Consider the following 21,303-nt stretch of genomic DNA (forward strand, 5'->3'; position numbering starts at 1 on the left):
GCGGGGGCCGCGGGGCGACAGGCGGGGCGCCCGGACCCGAGGACAGCGAGCGGAGGACTCGGGGTGCCGAAGGGATCCGGCCGGGGGGAGGCGCGGGTCCGCCGGTGCCCGCTTCCTAGCCGCTGGCCAAGGTGGATCCGCCCCCTCGAGCCTGCCAGTCACCGCGCTGCCCTCTGTCCTTGTCTTTCAGCGCCGTGATGAGCTGCTGAAGTCATGGTGAAATGCTGCTCGGCCATCGGCTGCGCCTCTCGCTGTCTCCCCAACTCCAAGCTGAGAGGGCTGACCTTCCACGCGTAAGACCTGCCGCCGCCCGCCACCGCTTCCTTTGCGCAGAGCACACAGCTAGCTACTCGAACTTGGGCCCCAAGTGCCAGGGCCACTATTCTGGATAGGCCTGTTTCCAAGTAACCATTGTGTATCCTTGAAGTTCCACTTCCAAATAAGCTCTTGTTAAGTTCGCAGTGACACCTAAATTTTACCCTTTTGTAATTTAATGTAGGTTTTAAGATAACTGTTATAGGTGTCAGACTCCTAAAAAAAAAGAAAAGAAAAAAAAAAATCTCATTACTTAGTGCTTTAACATTGTATTTTCTTCATAAAAGAAAGGTCTGCGAGCCGGGTGTGGTGGCGCATGCCTGTAATCCCAGCACTCGTGTGGCTGAGGCAGGAGGATCGCTGTGAGTTCGAGACCAGCCTGAAGTGCATAGTGAGACCTTGTCTCAAAAACGACAAAAAAAGAAAAAGAAAGCTGTCTGTGTTGTTTACAAAATGTGAAGGGTCTTTGCTCCAAAATACTGTTCTTTCTCTTAAGAAACAGATGATTATCAAGCATAGTTTGTAAAGTGTAAATTACAGTTCAGACCAAGTCTTCAGCAGTATTGCACATAGGATGATCTTTATTTTAGCCACTTCCTTGGCAGCAGTAGAAGAGAAGTAATAGGATTTAATCGTTCTGCCTCTGCTAGAGGTTGATTTTGCCACTTTTGTACTGGGCACTGTGGTATGTGCTAGGGAACGATCTGCTCGCTAGATCTCTAGCTGTATGGAATTCAGGAGTAGGTATGTGTATCCACCTTATTCCCCAAAAAAAGATATGAAGTACCATGGAAAATTGAGAAAGACAATCAGCCTCCAGATGTATCAGGATGTTTCTGATATCCAGACTCCAAATTCTACTACTGTTCATTTCATTCATCCACTAAGCATTCATAGACTTGCTGGGCGTTAAATGCTGGGCTAAGTAGTTCTCTGGTGCTGACAAAAGCAAGTGCAAAAAAAAAAAGTGCAAAGGGTCCTATTCATTGGGGACCCGTACTAGATATCGCTTCATAAGCCTTTGGATCTTACTGTAGCGTGCTAAATATCATTGAAACTTTTCTCATATGAGAAAAATGAGGGCCATATGGCTGCAGAATTGGCCCAAGAGTGAGAGTACTAAATCTGGGTTACTTGGGCATGCATCATAGTGTCCTGAATATTACAATTCCCAAGAGTAGTGACAAACTAGGTAAGCCAGCAGTTTAGCCGCAGTTTTAAAGGACAGCTTTCATTGCAGTATTGATTGGTTTTAAGTTTGTCTTGTATTTTCTCTAGATTCCCCACAGATGAAAATGTCAAAAGAAAATGGGTCTTAGCAATGAAAAGACTTGATGTGAACGCTGCAGGCATTTGGGAGCCTAAAAAAGGAGATGTGTTATGTTCGAGGCACTTTAAGAAGACAGATTTTGACAGAAGTGCTCCAAATCTTAAACTAAAACCAGGAGTCATCCCGTCTATATTTGATTCCCCATACCACTTACAGGTTGGTGTGTGAGATACGGCTTACCATTAATGCTCCCTTTCAGAGGCATGACTGAGGATCTTCAGCCCTCTTGCCTATGTCTCTGTTCTTTAAGTTCTTAAACTTACTGGTTGCAGCTTCCATTTTCACAATATGTAGCAGGATTATATTACCAGTAGGCACTCACATATGGGTTCATGACTAAGGTCTAGTAAAGTACCCTTGACTTAGGAATTGATGTAACTCAAGATTTATGTCTAAAAAAATGGAGGTTAACATAAGAAGGTTGAGGGCAACCCATTCAGGACTCCTCCTGTCTCAGGAGCTATTCATATTCCCCATTCCCGTTCCCGATTGCTATTCCCCAATAAATTTTCCTACTGTTAACCTCTGAAGAAGAAAATCCACAACATAAGAAGGTTCCACATAGGCAGTCTGAAAGAAGTCCAGTGAAATCACAGACAGAACCACAGTATGCTTCCAGGAATCTCCAGGTACAAAGAAGTGTAAGGTCAAGTCTGCATGGGACCAAGAGAAAGAAAACCAACATGGAAAGATAAGAACAGAAGGAAAGAGAAGGCAGAAAAAGAAAAGGGTTGAATAAACTGTAGTTGAGTCCTGTGTCTTAGGGGTGGTACCATGGGTTAGCAGCCTCTCTGTCACGATCCCTTGAGGTCAAATATTTGGGGACATGTTTGCTTCCCAAAACTGTGGACAGGGACAGTTCCATGTGGGAAACATCCCCCAGGAGCCCTCTCCTACCTGCTAGAGACACAGGTGGTCCAGAGCCCCACCACTCCTCCCAGTGGGCTGCATCACTGCGGGGGTCACATCGAGGTGCCTTGGCAGAGACGGCTTGCTTCCTTCCCTTCAGCACACATGCGCCTCTTGTGCAGTTAGCCTCAAGGATGTTTTCTCCCTTTCTTTTTTCCTGCCTCTAGCAGTGTTACGTAGCTATGATGTAAAAGGGACCTTAAGAGATGTGGGCATAATAAATCAAACCTGAAGTTGCTGACTTCCAAAATCTATTTCCTTAAACAAGTTTTATTACAATAGGAAATTAGATGATAGAAGCAAGAATAAAAATACTGCAGAGATCATGCAGAGGTAATACTGTGACTGCTCGGCTATGTACTTTGCATCATTTGTACATGGGCTGTACAAATGTAGTTACATCTCATGCAGTTACACTGCGTCCTTTTCCAGTCACTCTGTACACACACTAGCTTGTTGAAACCCCCATAGGCAGGAAGTGCTCTTACTCATTGCCTCGCCTGAGGAGTCAGAGGTCCAGAGAGCTGGGCCGCCTTCCTGGGACCACACTTCTGATAACAGCAGAGGCTGACAGGCCCTTCAGCTCCAGGCTTCACTTTGAACTACTGCACTCCACAATGTCAAATGCAGTGTTAGCCTGTGTTGGTGGCTTTTAAGCATTAGTCTATACAGGGATTATTCAGAACCCTGAGCCCCTCTCCCAGAGAATTTGATTCAGTAAGTTTGAGAATTCAATAAGCTTGCACTTTTTAACAAGTACCCTGCCTAGTGCCACAGATCTATGGATCATGTGTTTAAGATAAACCTAGGAAGAACGTCAATTTTTTAATTTTATATATGTAGGAAAGTGCATGCATCATAAGTGTGCAAATCGCTGAATTTCACAGTGCACACCCTCATGTGACTCACCTCAGGCTGAGGTGTCCCAGGAGCCTTTACGTGACGTTCCCCAGTCACTATCACCATGAGGTAGCTACCATCTTAACTTGTGTCACTACCAGTTGTCTAAATGGAGCCCTGCCTGCAGTGCCCTGCAGCTGCTTTAGCTTGACATGTAGGATTCATCCCTGTAGTATGCAACGGCTTAGCACTTCCTTTGTGATAGAGTGTTCTGCTAAATGAATAAACTCATTTCTCCATGCAGCTGTTGAGAAACATTTGGGTTGTTTTTTGTTTAAAGGTATTACAAATGATGTAGCTATGAACATTTTTGTCCATGTCTCTGGCACACTCGTGTACACACTGTTTTAGAGTGCCTACATGCTTTCATTACAAGGGGGAGTTACTGAGGTCAGGGTTCTGTGCATTCAGTTTGAGTAGATACTGCTATCGTTTTCCAAAGTGAGTTCCAAATTTATAGTTCCACCATCAACACAAAAGTTCCTGTATCCACGTTCCTGCCCGCACTTGATGCTGTCCGTTTTGGCCAGGAGGGGCTAATGGCCATAAAGCAGTCACTCCTACATATGAGCCGTGGTTCTGTCACCAGTCTTCACTGCTGTGTCTAGTCATGTATCTCTGACCACTGTAAGTAGCACTGAAATGAATGTTATTCTAGCAGAATTTTTCTTCATATCCTTAGTTGCTTGAACTAAACTCCTGGAAATAAGATTGTTGAATGGTAGGTTTTTAAAGCTTTGCTTCTGATACAGATCTCACACACTCCACAAAGCTTGTACTAACCTGCTCACCACCAGCTATGCATAAGGGCATCTGCCTACCCGAGTCCTTAGTGTGTCTTAAAATAGGCAACAAAATGTCTAGATACTTCTCTGTAGTCCTAAGAAAATGGCCTACTATTTTAGCTATTTTTATCGTGTAGTACATTTTCAATAGCTGAGAGAAGATATCTTGCCTGATTTTCACTCTTAATTTTTAGGAAAATTTGTGTTTTCAAATGAATAATAGTGCTTTCAAAAAGTTCTTTTAAAGTAATCTGAGTTCTGGAATTTACTGACTTCTAAAAGCAGTTTTCATGAAAATAAAGTAGTCATTAAACTGCACAAAGTGAAAAAATAAAATTTAGCTGGGCGTGGTGGTGCACACCTATAATCCCAGCACTCAAGAAGCTGAAGCAAGAGGATTGCTCCAACTTTGAGGGCATCCTGGAGTACATAGAGAATTCAAGGCCAGTTTGAACTGCATAGTGAGACCCTGTCTCAAAATAAAGAAAAATAGAAGCCAGCTGTCATGGCACATGCCTGTTACCTCAGCACCCTGACAAGCTCAGGCAGGAGGATCACAAATGCAAGCCCAGCCTGGGCAATTTAATGACTTAGCAAGACTCTTAGGATAAAAATGAAATAGCTGGGGATATAGCTCAGTGCAAAGTTCCTGGACTTAGTCCTCTGTACCAAAAACAAAAAAAGTACCTCAATGATTTTTATTAACTCTTCTCAACAGGAGAAAAAAGAAAAGCTTCATTGTAGGAAAAACTTCACCCTCAAAACCCTCCCGGTCACAAACCACGACCACCAGCTCGTTGGTGCTTCCTCATATATTGAAGAATTCCAATCCCAGTTCATTTTTGTAAGTAAAATTACTGATCTATTGTTAATGCTGTTAAGATGCATATATCCTATCCATCAAGATCAAACTTTTCAGAGTCTTAGCAAAAGCTAGGAATTTGGGTGTTGGTGATTTTTTTAACATGTAATATCTAAATACTGCTTCCCAAGGTGGTTATAATTTGTAAGCAAATACAGTATTGAATTAATCCTTTACTAAATTAAATCCTTAATTTAGTTCAAAGAATGCCTTTTCAAAGTTTGTTTTATGTTTCCTGTATGGAAGAATCTAATAAAAATAGTGATTGTTTTCTTGAAAAACAGTATTGAAGTTTATGTTTATTTATTCATCTATTTCCTATTGATGTTAGTGCCAGACCTGGAATATAAATCTCTTACTATAGTTTTATAACAATTCTTGAAATTGTATTAGTCCTCCCACTTCATTTTTCGAAAGTGTTTCGGCTGTTCAAAGTTCTTTGCATTTCATGTGAATTTAGAGTTAATTGTTATAAAGTTCTGCCCAGAAGCTGGCTGGAATTTTGACTAGTTTGTGTTTAACCTGTAGGTCCACTTGGGAAGTTTGACATCTTAATGATCTTTCAGCACATGAACGTAGAATTTCCATTTAGGTCTGACTTCTCAGAATTGTTTTGGCTTCAAGACCCAAGTATTTCACTTGGCCAAACATATTCCATAGTATTTTGTACATTTGCATGCTGCTATAAATGGTGCTTCTTTTTTTTTTTTTTGCTGCTAGATATGGAAATGTAATCGTGTTTTGTGCACAGATGTTGCATTTGGTAAACTGGCCCAATTCAAACCTTAGTTGCAGCAGATTTCCTACTTAGATCATCATGTTCTCTGTGATTGAGGAGAGTTTCTGTTCCCCTTCTAGTACGGATGCCGGTCATTTCTTCTCTTTGTGGCCCTGCCTTAAACCTTCAGGACTGCTCAGTAGAGGACTGGGAGCTGGTCACCCGCTTGGTACCAGCATGCCGTCTTTCACTGGCAGCAGTGATCCTGGCTGTGGACTTTGAGGAATGCCTTTATCCCCTTTCTGTGATGGAGGCGGTACCTTGTGTTCTCAGTCACCTGAGTCTTTATCAGAAGTGGATGTGGGTTTCGCCAAATGCTGTATCTTTTTTTTTTTTTTTTGGTTCCGGGAATCGAACTCATGACCTCAGGCTTGCCAGGCTAGTGCTTATGCCACTGAGCTACATCCTACATCCCCAGCCTATAATGCTGTTTGTATTGAGTGCTCATCTGATGTTTCTTTTTTAGTCTGTTAATACAATGAGTTATATAAATTGATTTTCAAGGGCTGGGGATTTAGCTTAGCACAGCACCTGCCTGGCAAGCACAAGGTCATGAGTTTGATTCCCGGTACTGGAAAAAAAACCAATTGATTTTCAGAGGTTAAGCCAACCTTTTATTCCTAGGATAAATCTTGTTTTCCTGATGCATTATCTCTTTTCTGTATTGTTAGATTCTATTTGTTAATTTTTTTGTCTAGTCTTTATATGTTTAAGAAAGATACGTGACCTAGTTTTTTTGTTTTGTTTTTACTTTTGTTTATTTGTCTAGTTTCAGCATCAGAATAATAACTGATCTCAAAAAATGAGTTGTAAAATAGTGCCAACATTTTTGATATTCTGAAAAAGTTTGTGTAGGATGTTACTATTTCTTCTGTAAATATTTCATAGACTTCTTTCTGTGAAGCTATCTAGACTTGTGGTTTACATTTTGGGAAAGCTGGGGTTTGGGGTTTTTTTAATAGTTTATGTCCAAAGAGTTTGTCTGTTTCATCACAGTTGTCAAATTTATTAGCTCAAGGTTGTTCATACCATTTTTTATTAATCCTTTTAGTAATTAGAGAATCTGTAGTGATGTGCCAGTCATTCTGATCATTTCTGTTCTTACATTGCTGATCAGTCTACCTAGAGATGTAACAGTTTTATCGATCTTGTCAACAATTAGTTTTTATTGAGTCTCTTTCTATTTCACGGATTTCTACTCACTTTTTTTTCTACTTTAGTAAAATGTATTCATCTGTTCCTAGTTAAAGTGGAAGCTGAGGTTATTGTTAATTTCTAGTGTAGGCATTCAATAGTATTCTTCTTCATTAGTGGTATTAATTTAATGGTGTTAATTTCTCCCTAAGTATTATTTCCCACAAATGAAATATGTTGTGTTTTCATTGTCACACAGTTCAGAATACTCTCAAATTATATTTTGATTTGTTCTGTGTTCTTTTGTTTTGTTTTGTGACAAGGTCTCTCTCTGTAGTGCAGGCTGGCCTTGAACTTGCTTGTGTAATCTAGGCTGGCCGCAAACTCATGTGATCCTCCTGCCTTATGCTGGGATTACACCTGTGTGCCACACCTGGCTTTCATTTGTCATTTTTAAGTATGTTATATAATTTCCAAATATTGGAAAATTCTCCAGATCTCTGTCATTACTAACTTAATTGTGTTGTGGCTAGAGGATATCCACTGCATGGCCTGACTCCTTGTGCATGTGTTGAGGTGTATTGTACAGCCCAGAATGGGGTCTGTCTTGGTAAGCTTTCTCTGCGCCCGTGCGGTGGAGCGTCCTGTGGCCTTACCTGCGATGTGCTTGTCAGTTAGGGCGAGCTGTCTGATACTGTGTGAGGCTTCCTGATCCCTACTAAATTCCTCTCTACTTGTTTTATCTGTTTCTGAGGAAGCAGTGTCAAAGTAACGTAGTATAATGGGAGATTTGTCTGATTTTCCTTGCAGTCATCGGTAATTTTATTATATTTTGAAGCACTGTTACCAGGTATAGTTCAAGTTTGATAAATGATACCAACCTACCTTCATTACCCTTGCTAATCATTTTTGCCCTGGGCTGACTGTATTGCCACCACAGCCTGTATCATTGTTCGCCTTGTCAGTGTCACTGTCTTTGTCCGCTCTTATCAGTGGTATCATCTTTGAAGTACTTCGTTATTTTTGTAGGCAGCGTATCCTTTTGAGTCTTGTTCTCGCTTGTGTTCAGTCCAGGCTGAGAACTTTCCTTTTGCTGTGTTCGTTAGACATTCACCCTTGATGCGACCCTTGATACTAAGCTAAATCCGCGGTTCTCTCCGCTGTTTCCTATCCCATTTGCTTTTGTTCCTGTTCTTCCACGTTGCAGCCTGAGTACTCTCTGTGATCCATTCCGCTTCACCTTCTTTGACTCCTTAGCTAGAGCTCTTCGTCTTGTCTTAGCGGCTGTCTTTAGGTTTGTGGCCCACCCTGGGCCCGTCCTGCACATCTCACAGTAGTGCCGTGGCCTCTGCTGCCGCCTGTGCCGCTGTTCTGTGCTCCGCTTTTACACGCTACAGACTCCACGTTGTGTTGTCATCATTTCCTTTTAAACAAAGATCATCTGTAGAGGCTTAAATAATGAGAACGAAACTTGGTATTGCCGTGTCGTTGCCTTCCTGATGCCTAGGCCTTGGTGTGAGCCACATCTCCACCCAGCGGCTCGCGCCGGAAGGACCTCCTCGGGCCTGTTTTGTGGGGCAGTGATGCTGTGCTACACCCCTCAGTGGTCCTGTGTCTGAAAAAGTCACGTTTAGTCTTCAGTTTTTCAGTTATTTTTCACTAATATTTTCACCAAATGCTAAATTCTAGGTTGATAATTTAGGGGTTTTTTTTGGTCTCGGCGCTTTTAAAGATGTTATTCCACTGTATTTTCACATGCGTTTTATCAGATGAAAAATGTTATACTTTATGTTGCCTTTTTTTGTTCTTAAGAATATTTTGTCCTAATTTTGATTAATCTAAGTATGATATGCCTTGGTTCAGTTGTCTTGTGCTTGAATGTGTTGTTGAGGTTTACTATCTCTGCATTTATATTTTTCCTCAGTCTCAGAAAATTTGGAGGTATACTTTCTTCAAACATTTGTCTATATCCCAACTTTGCTTTCCTGCCCTTTGGGGGCACTAATCACATACATGTTAGGCTGCCGGAAGTGGTGCTGCAGCCTTCTCTACTTCCATTTTCATTTTTCTTTTCTTTTCTTTTCTTTTCTACTATTCCTTCTACATAACGGCTCTTCAGCAATATTATTTGGTACCTTTTATAAGATACGTTAGTGTCATTTTCCATGTTTTAAATGAATACATATGTAGCGAACCTTAATCATAACCATAACAGGTCTCAACAGGAGTTGAATTATTGCTGCCAGACTCCGAGACCAGAGTCCTGTGCAGATCCCCGCTGCCCCGACTGCAGCCGGGTCCCAGCACTCTTTGCCCCGTACCTTTCATGAACTGAAACAGTCTTCGCAATAAAGCAGCAGATAAAAATTGAGCTCACTGGTGCCCCACGAGGAGTGAAGCTGTGTAGCTGGCACAGAGGTCCAGGCACGTATAGCAGATGGGAGCCCAGATCACCTGTGACGTTCTGTGTGCTCATGCCTTCCTGGTCTTGGGAGAGCAGAGAGGCCCGGGTACTGCTTTACTTCCACCCCATCCTCTTCTGGACCCTTTACACCTCCAGTCACCGCTCAGAGACCTTCGCTGAGCGTCATAAATGGAAACACAGCTGACGCCTGGTAACAAGCTTCTATCCAATGCCAGTGTATCTGTTGAATAACGCAGCCTTTCTGTTTCCAGGAACACAGCTACAGTGTAATGGACAGTCCAAAGAAGCTCAAGCATAAGTTAGATCATGTGATCAGCCAGCTGGAGGACACCCAGGAAAGTCTGCGCAGTGTTCTAGACCGAGAAAAGTATTTCCAAAAGGCGCTGAGGGAGACGATCAGGGACTTGAAGGAAGAATGTCTCATCAGCCAAGAAACAGCAGAGAGACTGGACCCGTTCTGCTGGGAGCCTCCCCGGAGGGGCACAGAGCTCGGCTGTTCTGTGAGGTAGCGCCGTGCTGTGCTCCGCCCACAGTGAGCACTGCTGCAGGCCCTCAGCGTAATTCTCACATACGCCACTCAACGGTGTCTGTGACTGAAGTCCCGCTTGGGTCTTTTGGAGCGTTTACACTCTATGGTTGTAACCCACCATGTTTTTTGAAGATGTGCAGACATATCTATGTGGTAGTTCAGTGTTTTGTGTCACTTGTGGTACTTGTGTTTTACATAGACATAAACTAGTGCCACCATTCACTTTTGTTAGATACTAAAATCTCAAGAGAATTCCACAGAAGTAAGGAAATTCTCTTGTCTACGTTAAACTCTGGTGGTGGGAACCAGACACTCCAGCAGTAGCAGCAGAGCTTTTGTTTCAAGTGAATACCTTTACTTATACCTGCTTTATGGTAAGTAGGATTTTATTTTAAATGTATTTTAATATAAAGCAAAATTCGCCAGGCATGGTGGTGCGCACCTGTAATCCCAGCACTTGGAAGGCTGAGGCAGAAGGATCGTTGCGAGTCTGAGACCAGCCTTGGCTACAAAGTGAGTTCAAGGCCAGCCTGAACTGCTTAGCAATAGCGTGTCTCAAAAAGACAATAAATAAATAAATAAGTAAATAAAGCAGAATTCATTGTAACAACACCAATCTCACTTTCAACCCCTGATGCTTTCATTAGTAATACTGAAGGTCTTTTTACATGGCTTCCCATAGCACTAACCCTAAGAATAACACGTGAGCATTTAAAATTGAGAGCCAATTTAAGAAGACCCTTCACAAGGGACCCACCTTCGTTCTGGAGACCAACACTCGGATGCAAACCAGAGGTGTTCTGAAAACAAAGCCAGAAGGGCTCTTCGTGTGATTCTTAAGGGGTCAGCTGCTCCCGTAGCTCTTCGCATGTGGCTGCCGGACTTCCTGCACCGTGAGGTCAGCCTTCAAAGTCTGCGTGCCGGAACTAGCTGAATACTTCAATTGTCACTTTGTATTTTGTGGAAAGTAATATTGCTGACATTTTTAAAATATAGAAAAAAAAAATTTAATGAGTAATTCTAGGCCTTCTAGTGAAAATAGGAGTTAGGGAAGCAGGTTATTGTCCAGAGGTTTTTTTAGGGAAGTAGGTACATGAAAAGACAGTTTGAGAACAACTTATTATTGACTGTACAAAAAAGTCACTTAGCTATTTTCTGATTTACTGGAGCATCTCCTGATTTCATACCCAAACAGCTGAAACAGGGCTAAGTGTACTGTGGATTCGGATAAAACTTGGCCGGAGTCACCTCTGCTGGGAGCGCGGGAACTTCACGCGCCATCCGTGCTGGAGTAGATAGCGTTTGAGTGCCAGGTGTTTCATTGTGTTCTGTGTGCTTTTCTTCATTGCGGTTTCATTTATGTTACTTTAGTGTCAGTGTAGATACAGCCGCTTGAATTTTTGTATTTAACAGTTTTCTGTATTTTAATGTGTATTTCTATGTAGGTCTCTAAATTTTCTAAATGAAAACTTTATCCACATGTGAAAGATTTATGCTAAAAGATCATGGAAGTCTTCATCTTTTTACTACCGTAAAACATTTATTATTTATTATTTACTTTAGTTATTTAATTTTAAATTCATAACGGCACTCTAATGAGACGTTTGGGTCTAACCTTTACGGAGATTCTTTTAATAGAAATGGAGACTTCCTCACCCTGTTCCTGAGCATACAGATCAAAGTCAGTCAGTGGACGTGGAGCAGAGTGAGCGGAAGGCCCAAGCACATTGTCCACAGGTTCCAGCGCTGCTGCGTGTGTGAGGAAGTCCTTCCTGGAAGGCCCTTCCAGGAGTCCCGTCTGCCATACACAGTTGCCACCGTCACTTCTGCGGCTGGATGCTCAGTGAGCTCAGCCCTGCTGTCTGTCTCACTGGACGTAACAGCACTGACTGACAGTGTATTTGCATAATATTAGCATAAGGACTCAGAGCTGCCCTGTGTTCTCACTGGACGTAACAGCACTGAATGACAGGTCATTTGCATAATATTAGCATAAGGACTCAGAGCTGCCCTGTGTTCTTTGATTCTTATGGAGAAATGGTTACCAACAAACCTGACAAAAACGGGTCCTCACTGTTCGCTGCCCGAGTGCCTGGACATGCCTCTGTCCTTGGTCCTGCAGGGAGCTCCATGCTGTACAAAGTAAAGCCAGGTCATCCCAGCTGGAGGTCCTCAGGCACCCAAGCGGTCCTGCGCCCAGAAGCACACAGTCTTAAGTGCATCAGTGCCAGACCAGGTATGGCAGGCTTGAGAGTTCTGCTCACCGCGAGAGCAAAGGTCTGAACAGCAGCCTGAGCTGCTAAGGGTAAGTACAGTTTTAGCACAGTCTCGTTTGAAAAAAGATGGACTGTATCAAATACTATCTCATCCTGCAGAGTACATGTGCTTTGTCAGGGCCTCCAATTTATAGTCATTTTTAATTGTCATGTTAGAGTAACAGTCCGTCAGTGTAGTGAGTGTGGATTTCCCTATAGCATACCAGAAGCAGTAGCAGCAACATAGCCTCAGGACGGACTGTACTGTCATTCATTCCGCAGGGACAGGGCCTGTGGTCCTTTCCTAGGGATGGACAAGCATACGCCCACCCGTTCATTCGCACAGCGAGGACCCTGGCGTTTGCATCTGCCCCACTGTAGTCAAGGCTACTACCAGGTTGAATTTGCCTCTGAACCGTCACCCTGCGGGATCCATCTGCATTTCACAGGATGCAGGGTGTGACTTAAATGGCACTGATGAGGGCCCTCATTCCTGTGTGCCGTAGGTCTGTAAAGGAGCACGTTAGCCCTGAAACCTCAGAAACGGAGTGTGCAAAACAGTTCGTGTGGAAGGTGAAGTTTTGCAGGGTTCTCTTGGTTGTCATGTGGAAGTTGGACTTGGGAAAACTTCCCACCAGTAACAGTGGCTCGCTGCGCTGTGCTGTTCGTGAGAGCAGTGTGTTTAGCCCAGACACCTGCTTTACTTGCAGGAATCGGGCGTCTGAGTACGTTGGGCGTACTCACAGAGTACTGTGTGACAAGCCCTCAGGGAGCCGCTGGGCCTGACACCTCAGTGGGCTCGCTGAGGTACAGCTTGATGTCGTCACAACTTGGTGCCACTGAATGAAGTGTGTCCTTTCTGGCCACAGTGAGAAAGCACCCCGGGAATCACACACCTGGTTTCCTGTAGACGCTGGCCCAGGTGCCTTTTCCCTTGTTGGTTTGTCTTTTCTTCGTGTCCTTGTCCTGTAATCCTAGCCATGGGTACAGTTCCATGCTGAATCCTGCAAGTCTTCCTAACATTGTCAAACTGCAGGGTGCTTCTGGACCTCAGCACAAGTGTCTTCCAGAGTTGCCTCTCTCTGGGTAGAGAAAGTGGGAAGTAAACTAGAGCCGGTAGGGTAAGAGGCAACCTGCAAGATGCCGACACCGGAAACAGTGCCTTCCCACACCCTGGCATGACTGCTGGACTGGTCTCTCTTCATTAATGCCTTTCATCCTGCAGTGTCTTTGAAGTGCCCGCCTCCGTCTTCCTGCCAGAAGAGTGTATGTGTGTAATCTTCCAAACACGGGAGCCTATCCAGTACCTACATATGACTCAAAAATCTGTCCACACTCCGTTTCCGTGGAATGTATACTCTCAGCACAGCCCTCCTTACCCGCTTGTCTCCGGGATTCCTCGTGTAAAGCCATTACTTCCTAACCGGATCCCTGACCCTCATCTACCTCCAGAAGGGTTTACCCTTCACGTACATATCAGTACTTACATGAAGCAAAGCAACGAAAGCCAGGTGGGGGTGTATACCTGTAGTCCCAGGGGCTGAGGCGGGAGGATCACTTGAGCCAAAAGTTCAAGGCCAATCTGAACAAGATAAGCCCTGTCTCTGAAAGAAACAAGTAGCCTACAGACAAACTATATGCCAGATACAGGGAGCTACTTTGAATAAAAAAGCAAATAGGTTAAATTAAAAGGATATAAAAAGATGTATTCACACTAATAAAAAGTTGGAGGGCTGAGGGTATAGCGAGTGTACAGTACTTGCTCAGCATCTACGAGACCCCATTTCAAAAAGGAAATTGGTGTAGCTACACTAATTAAAAACCAGATTTCAGAGCAAAGAATATAAGCCGGGAAAGTGACCCGTAGTGAATGGGTCAGTCGGCACACAGCAGGCCTCATATTTATGCGCCTAATAAGGATTCAAATTCCATGAAGCAAAAATGGATAGAACTACAGGGAGAAATAGATAAAAACTCATAAATGAGTTGTCAAAAACAGGAGGATGGGTGGGTCTGGAAACAGTCACCGAGGGAGAGAACCCCCTTAAAAGTCCAAGGGGTCACCAAAATCAGTAGGGGCTGCGACATAACCTCCCCCCACCAAGCCGTGCATACCCCACCCCCAGCACCTGACTACCATGTGTGCCTCACCTGCTTTACAGAGGTGGTTAACCCAAGCGTCTTGGTGAGGTGACCCCAGTCCTGCAGGTGAGGCCTTAGACACACGGGGTGGAAGGAAGGCTTAGGGTGACCGGCAGGAATGAGCTGAGAAGTGGGTGCCCCCGAGGAGCTGGAGGAAGAAGGAAGTGGGTCCCCCCAAGCTTCCAGGGCTGAGCGCTTTCGGGTCTCGGATCCCACAACAATTACAAGATAACAAGGTCATGTCTGTTTTAAGCCTCAAACCTGGCTCGTGCTCTCAAGGTCTTTCACTCTGCAATCTGCCGCCTCTCTTTATGGAAAGGCTGATTGTCTCCCAAAGGAATAAAGGGAGAAATCCTCTTCCTGGGTTCATAGGAAGAACGTGACATCAGAGTTCCGGGCGCAGGACCGGGCCCCGAGCCCCACAGGGGGCCGAGCAGGGCGTGCCATCTACAGTGATCACAGCCGCCATGCTCTGCCCGGCACACTGCTTCCTGAGGTTCGTCACCCGGCTGTCACAGCTACCACGGCTCGTGGAGACTGTCGCAGCAGCAACAGCTGACCTCGCCCCAGCCTCATTCGCCAGCCCCGCTGTGCTCTGACAGCAGACTGTGTTTGTACCCGCGACAGCAGCTGAACAGGAAGCGCTGAGAGCCCGGCGCAGGCAGCAGTTTTGCCACACGATTTGCGACCTTGGACTGGATGTCCGGGAGCTGCGAGGGGTTGGGGGAAACGAGGAAGACTTGGTTCCCAACCTCCAGAAGGTCGCAGACCAGTCCATCATCCCAGCACCTCCGAGAGGGGCAGATTACCCAGCTGGTGTCTTCAGGTAGCCTGGTGAGCTCTAGCCATGCCCTGTTTAGAAGGCAGCACACGTGCTCAGTACGTTTATAGCACAGTGTTCCGCCTCAGTCTTGGGGCCTCTTTTATGGATACTTACCTTTTCAGGCACATCAAGAAGTCTGTCCTCTGGCATATTCAGTGTAACAGCCTGTCGCATCTGCTGCTTCTGGATTCCAGGCCCCGCTGTAGGACATGCAGATGAATGGGAGCAGTCAGGCACTGGGGCACAAGACGGCTCCTAGACAGTGGGGCGGGTGGGGGGGCCAGCACAGCGCAGAGGCTGCAGAACCAATGGAGACTCAACTTCACACGAGTGTGTGGGATTCTCCCAGCGTTCATCAGAGAGGCGAGCAGCAGACTGGATCACCTAGACAAGAAGCAAACGACCCTGCTTCAAAGCGCAGACCTGCCACTGGCCGACCGGCCATCTTGCCCATTGGGTGTGTTTCACTCATTCAACTTTATAAATCACCCCGAAGAGAGCTACACAAAGTGGGGCTCACAGACCAGCATGCAACTGAAAAAGAGTGCCCAGAGTGTAGCCGAGATCACTCAGAAGCACAATGTTCAGTTCAGGCCACACTGTCTGAATATCAAGACCTTGGCTGACACTGAGATGAGCACCACGCTCCCTCTGGGCCCGCCCAAGCTGTGGCTTGTGGCGTTCTGGACAGGGCTGTGACAGAGAGTGAAATTCCGGCTCCCTGGGGCAAAGCCTGGGCCCTGAAGAGCTGACATCACACCCGACTCGGCAACTGGGGCCTCGTGCTTTTGAGGAGAGGGGTTCCGTTACGTAAAGAGAAGGAGGCGGGCAGGCTGTCGGGACACTGCCCGCAACACCCGTGATGCACACCCCACGGCACAGGCACTGCTCAGACCTGCCGCACAGCAGCTCGGCACCCAGTTTCAACAGAAACAGGCTACTGCCGCTTGTTCGAAGGGGAGATTTTATAATGGTGCACAAGGTCGCCACGTACACAGCTGAAAGGATTTATCTGACGTCCAGAGGGTTCCAAGACTTTCTGGCTACCACTCTATCACGCTTGTGGATGGGGACATCTTGCTCACTAACATGTACCATTGACCTTCCAGCGGCCAGCGTCACGGCTACCTGACCAGAACGGATAGAATGATTGCTGAGTAGATAGGAAATGGCTCTAACTAGAAACTGTGGCTATCCAAAGGGTCAGACTCACCAGAGACCCACAAATCTGAGAGTGAATGCAAGCGTATTCTATAAATTAAAACTAAAAACCCTTTTAGCAAGTTACTTGTTTTTTTTTTTTTGGTTTGGTTTGGTTTGGTTTGGTTTGGTTTGGTTTGTCTTTTTGAGACAGGGTCTCGCTATGCAGTTCAGGCTGACCTTGAGCTCACTTTGTAGCCCAGGCTGGCCTGGAACTCTCGACGATCCTCCTGCCTCAGCCTCCCGAGTGCTGGGATTACAGATATGAGCCACCACGCCCGGCTTAGCAAGTTATTTGTAAAGGTAGCTGATGGCAGAAAGAGCCCGAAGTTGGCTCTGAGGACTGTGTGAGAACCCATCTCTCCATCAGGTGAGAAATGAGCAAAGCCGTGCTGAGCCAGGAAAGCAAGAAGCAGCAATTCCAGAGAAAGCAATCCATCTACATGTACAGCTGTGGGAAGAAATACTTATTTTAAATGGAAAAATACAATTTAATGAACAACTCGCAGTAGCATCTCATTATGTAAAATTGTCTAAAACCCATTTACAAGATTGTGTGTGTGTGTATGTGTGTGTGTGTGTGTGTGTGTGTGTGTAGGTACACACAGATACACACAGTGGACATATTTCCAGGGCTGGGATGTAGCTCAATGGCATAAGCACTTGCCTGGCAAGCCTGAGGTCATGGGTGTAATTCCCGGTACAAAAAGAAAAATTAAATAAAGGTTATTATTTCTTGGAGAGAGGTAAATTCCTCCTGTGACACAGAGACAAGCGGAGGTTGAGGTGGGCAGGAAACAGGCCAGGAGGGAGGGGAAGACAAGAAAATGACCATAACCACTCTGGAGGGGTTTGAATGTAACTGCTGCCCCCGGAACTGGTGTTGAATTCCTGCAGCAGCCGTGCTAGGGAACGGCCTGGGATGGATTTAGCCCGTCAAGAACGGGTCAGTCAGAGAAAGAGCTGCTTACTGTGAGGCGTCCAGCCCCTCCCCTCCTCTCTTCCCTTCTTCCCAGAGTGTCACAGTGTGGCTGGACTTGAACTTCCAGCCTTCAGAGCTACAAGCCAGGCAAACCTGTTTATAAAGGTTACACAGTCTTGGGTGTTCTGTTATAGCAAAAGACAAGCATTCTACAAATTTAAATGAAAACAGTTTCATCTCTGAAAACCCAGGGGTTGCTTGGGGTCATTACCTTTGTGATCTCCCTGGCGAAGCTGCAGACAGGCCTTGAGTGACTACAGTTTCCTGTGACACCGCCCAAGCCCTGCCAGCTTAACTACTGAGATTTTGAAAAACCACTGTCTGGCAGGTGTGGCCACAAGGTTTTGCTTGGCTTTCCTGTGACCAGTCACTAACAGAAACCTCAAATACCCACCTCCATCCTTACGGAGAACATGCAGGTAGTTTCCACCCTACGCACTTTCTCAGCAAACTGCAGCGTGTGAGTCCAGAGTCCTGGAGCTGGTCGCAGGTCCTATGAGACTGCGTATTTCTGCCTTCCCTTGTTTTGCTTCAGATGCCCTTGTTCAAGAAGTGCCTGAAAATGACGAGTACTTCTCAGTGATCGCGACAGCTGTCATTACAAGGCCCCAGCGCACTGAAAGCACTATTTTATTTACTCGTGCAACCCACAGCCACCCCAAAGGGTAGACGCTGTCACTCGTTCCATTTTACAGATGAGGACGTTTCCCAGCGAGGCTGAGGAGCTCGGCCCAGGCCTCAGCTCTCTGAGCTGCCCTGCTGCGAACATTCTCGGGTGTGAGGCCAGACGTCACCCCTGGGCAGAGGCGGAAGGAGGACAGGTATGTCTGCAGCCAGAGAAGCCTCAGACGTCACCTTCATCTGCGTCTGTCTGGAGCCACCGCCAGGCACAGACAGAGCCAGACGCTCAGGGCAGTCACGGGTGACCCCCGAGCGTGTAGGTCACACCACCACGGGATCTATCTGGGGGCTTGGGTCCCTCAGACCGTAGAAAGGTGATAAAAGATGAGCCCCCTCGCTGCCAGTCCTATCACCCACCACAACTGATGCAGTTTTCCATTCCAGTCTATGGTCAAGTACAAGAGCATAAAATAAATAATTCTTCCCACTCTCTAACAGGAGGTTTAGCACAGAATTTTCCTTATGTGATTTGCTACGGTTGACCACATGGGCAACGTTTCAGACTCCATTTTAGGAAACCACATGCCGTACACCATGTATGGCTTCAGGTGCAGCTGACGCAGGAGTCCAGGTGCCACCAGAGCCTGGGGTCTCTCTGTGCCGTCCTTGAGGCGGCCTCTCCTTCAGCCGGGTGTATCGCCTCACAGCCTTGCGACAAAGGCAGCACTGTGCTTCCGGTCCCACACACCCACACCCAAGTCTTAAGACTTGTGCTGCACCGGCGGCCTGGCCTGAGTCAGATGCCCGTCCTGAGTGCGTGGCGGTGCTGTGTGCGGAAGCACAGGCTGCACCTCTGTTCTGCGAGTGGGTGATCAGAAGACTGGCTGAGGCGCTGCGCCGGGCGCCGGGCCCGCAAGAGCAAGGCGGTGAGGTGGTGGTGTGGGTGGGTGCAGCGGCAGGGGGCTGGCTGCTAGTAGGCCCTCGTGCATGTGTATCCCCCAGAGGAAGGGGACTGCAGAAGCACCTCCTGTCCGTGCTATGATCGCAGGGACAGCTGCCCTCACTTGCACAGTGGGATCCCTGGGAGACGTGGCTCTTTCCTCTCATCCTCCCTGGCCTGGAGGGTGAATCGCCCCCAGGTCTGCTACAATGCTGCGACCCCCTGTGTACCAAGAGCCCTCCTCGTCCCTTCACACCAAGCTTCGTTGTGGGCGGAGCTGCAAGCGGCACGGCTCAGGGCAACTGTGGATATCCAATCTGCCAAGCGGTGCTCCCCTGTGCCTCCGGCACCTGCTGTGCTCCTACCCGCCCTGCTCGGGGCGGGGCCGGGGCCTGTCACATGCTCAGAGTAAAACAGAAGTTCTGTGTGTGTGACTTTAAAGACTTATAATTGGACTGGGGGTTTAGCTCAGCGGCACAGCGCCTGCCTGGCAAGCACAAGGTCGTGAGTTCGATTCCCGGTACCGGAAAAAAAACAAACAAACAAACAATAAATAAATAAATAAATAAAAACTTATAATCGTGAGTTCCAGACCAAACAACTGACCCTAATGTAGCCCTCACTCATCACCAGATGAATACCCAGCGTGGAACCACGCGCCTCTGCTGGCTCCCGCCTCTGGTGATGAGTGAGTCCTCCGCGGCGCACACCTTCCACATGGCAGCAGTGTCTCACCTTGGGTTCCGGAAGTGGTTTCTGCGGGGTGGAGCGAGACCTGGGCTGCAGACATGGGATGCTGAGCCGCAGCCAAGGGCAAGGGCTACACCTGAAGGCTCTCCCCCAGTGTCCTGCGAGTGGTCCCAGGACTTCGTTTCTTAACTAGAATGTGCTTGGAACAGCATCCAGGTAAAGTCTGAGGGCTGTCACAGGCTGGTGTCTTTTTTGGCCTTTACTTTCCGAGTCCGTGTCTGCAGTGAGTAATGACCATACTCCTCCTCGTGAGGAGCTGGTCCGTGGACACAGCTTTCTTGTTTCATCCCTGTGCTCCCCATCCCTCCATCTCCTGGTTCCCTGCCATCTCTTGTAAAATCTGCAGTTTCCCCAGAATTATTTTCCCAGTACTGCAGCCGCACAGCCCAGTTTCCACTGTGCTGGACAAGCGCTCAGCTCCGAGCCCATCCGGGCCTGGAGGAAGGGTTTGGAACAGCTAGGACCCCCGGTGCTGCAGTACAGGGCGAACGTGGGGGACTTTTCTCCCCCTTTTACTGCAGGAGCTGATCTTGAGGTATCCGCCAAGGACAGAGACAGAGGGCAAGAATCCAGAGCTTCACAGTGGGGGCTGGGCTCACCTCTCTCTCTCTCTCTCTCTCTCTCTCCCTCTCTCTCTCTCTGTGTCTGTCTTTTTGAGCCAGCATCTCGCTATGTAGCCCAGGCTGGCCTCAAATTCGCAGTGTTCCTCCTGCCTCAGCCTCCCAAGTGCTGGGTTTACAGGGGTGCGCCGCGCCCGGCTCACCTTTGCTCTTTCTGTGCTATGGAGGAAGATCCCAAGTGGAGGTCATGTGAATGATGAAAGCACTGGGAAGTACAAACAGAACAAATTCTGACTTGGGCTGTTATTGCTTAACAACAACTGTCATTGCCCTTTGCCGGCCAGGCGTCTCCTCCACTTCCTGTCCTGGGAGGTGTGTGCTAGGGCTGGACTTGGCCATCCCCAGAGCTCCATGTGGTGAGGGCTTGGCCACCAGCCTGTGGCATTTGGCCAGCGGTGCTGCCCTGAGAGGTGAGGCCAGGGGAAGCTGGGCCCCGCAGGGCCCTGACGGGATATTTGGAGCCGGCCTTTCCTCTCTCCCCTTTTGTCCTGGCCCCTGAGACGCAGGCACTTTGCTCCCGAGCCTGCACTCATGGCCTGGAGCCTCTGAACCGTGAGCCGAATGCGCTCCTGGCTCAGCCGACTCTCTCCACGGCTAGTACCACTGGCTCAGGGATTCCACCAGGTTGCCAGGGCTCCCGCCAGGAAGAAGCAGAGCCCAGTCCTCAGCCACTGTCCCTGCAGCAGGCTCAGGTGCGCGTGTCCTTCCTGGGGCAGCAGTGGTGGTTCCACCAAGCCTTACACTGTTGCTTACACGGTGACCCCGAGGGCCATGGGGAAGGCAGTCTTCTGACTATGCTGCCCAGGCCTCTGGGGCACAGCTGGGAGGACGAGCACCATGGCCAGTTGGCAGCCTTGGGTCCCCCTAATCACCTGCTGCAGGGAGGGCGGCGATCTTGAGTCCCTGCACGTGGCTTGGAAACCCTTGAGACTGTGCGGGGCGGGGAGGGGGGCCTCCGGGACAGGGAGGGCGTGGCTGCCCAGCCTGGGAGGATGAGCAAGGT

At 47.4% G+C, this 21,303-nt stretch overlaps 1 protein-coding gene across 1 annotated transcript; it reads left to right on the top strand.

Moving 5' to 3' along the window:
- Positions 1-174: 174 nt before the first annotated feature.
- On the top strand, positions 175-10,410 carry Thap6 (THAP domain containing 6). The gene is made up of 4 exons (XM_005401316.2): positions 175-293; positions 1,594-1,801; positions 4,958-5,083; positions 9,690-10,410. Exons 1-4 carry the CDS (start codon positions 214-216, stop codon positions 9,945-9,947), a joined length of 672 nt encoding a protein of 223 aa, XP_005401373.1. The 5' UTR covers positions 175-213; the 3' UTR covers positions 9,948-10,410.
- Positions 10,411-21,303: the final 10,893 nt, after the last annotated feature.

This window comes from Chinchilla lanigera, unplaced genomic scaffold, assembly GCF_000276665.1.
Source record: "Chinchilla lanigera isolate Chin_1 unplaced genomic scaffold, ChiLan1.0 scaffold00073, whole genome shotgun sequence".
NCBI lineage: Eukaryota > Metazoa > Chordata > Mammalia > Rodentia > Chinchillidae > Chinchilla > Chinchilla lanigera.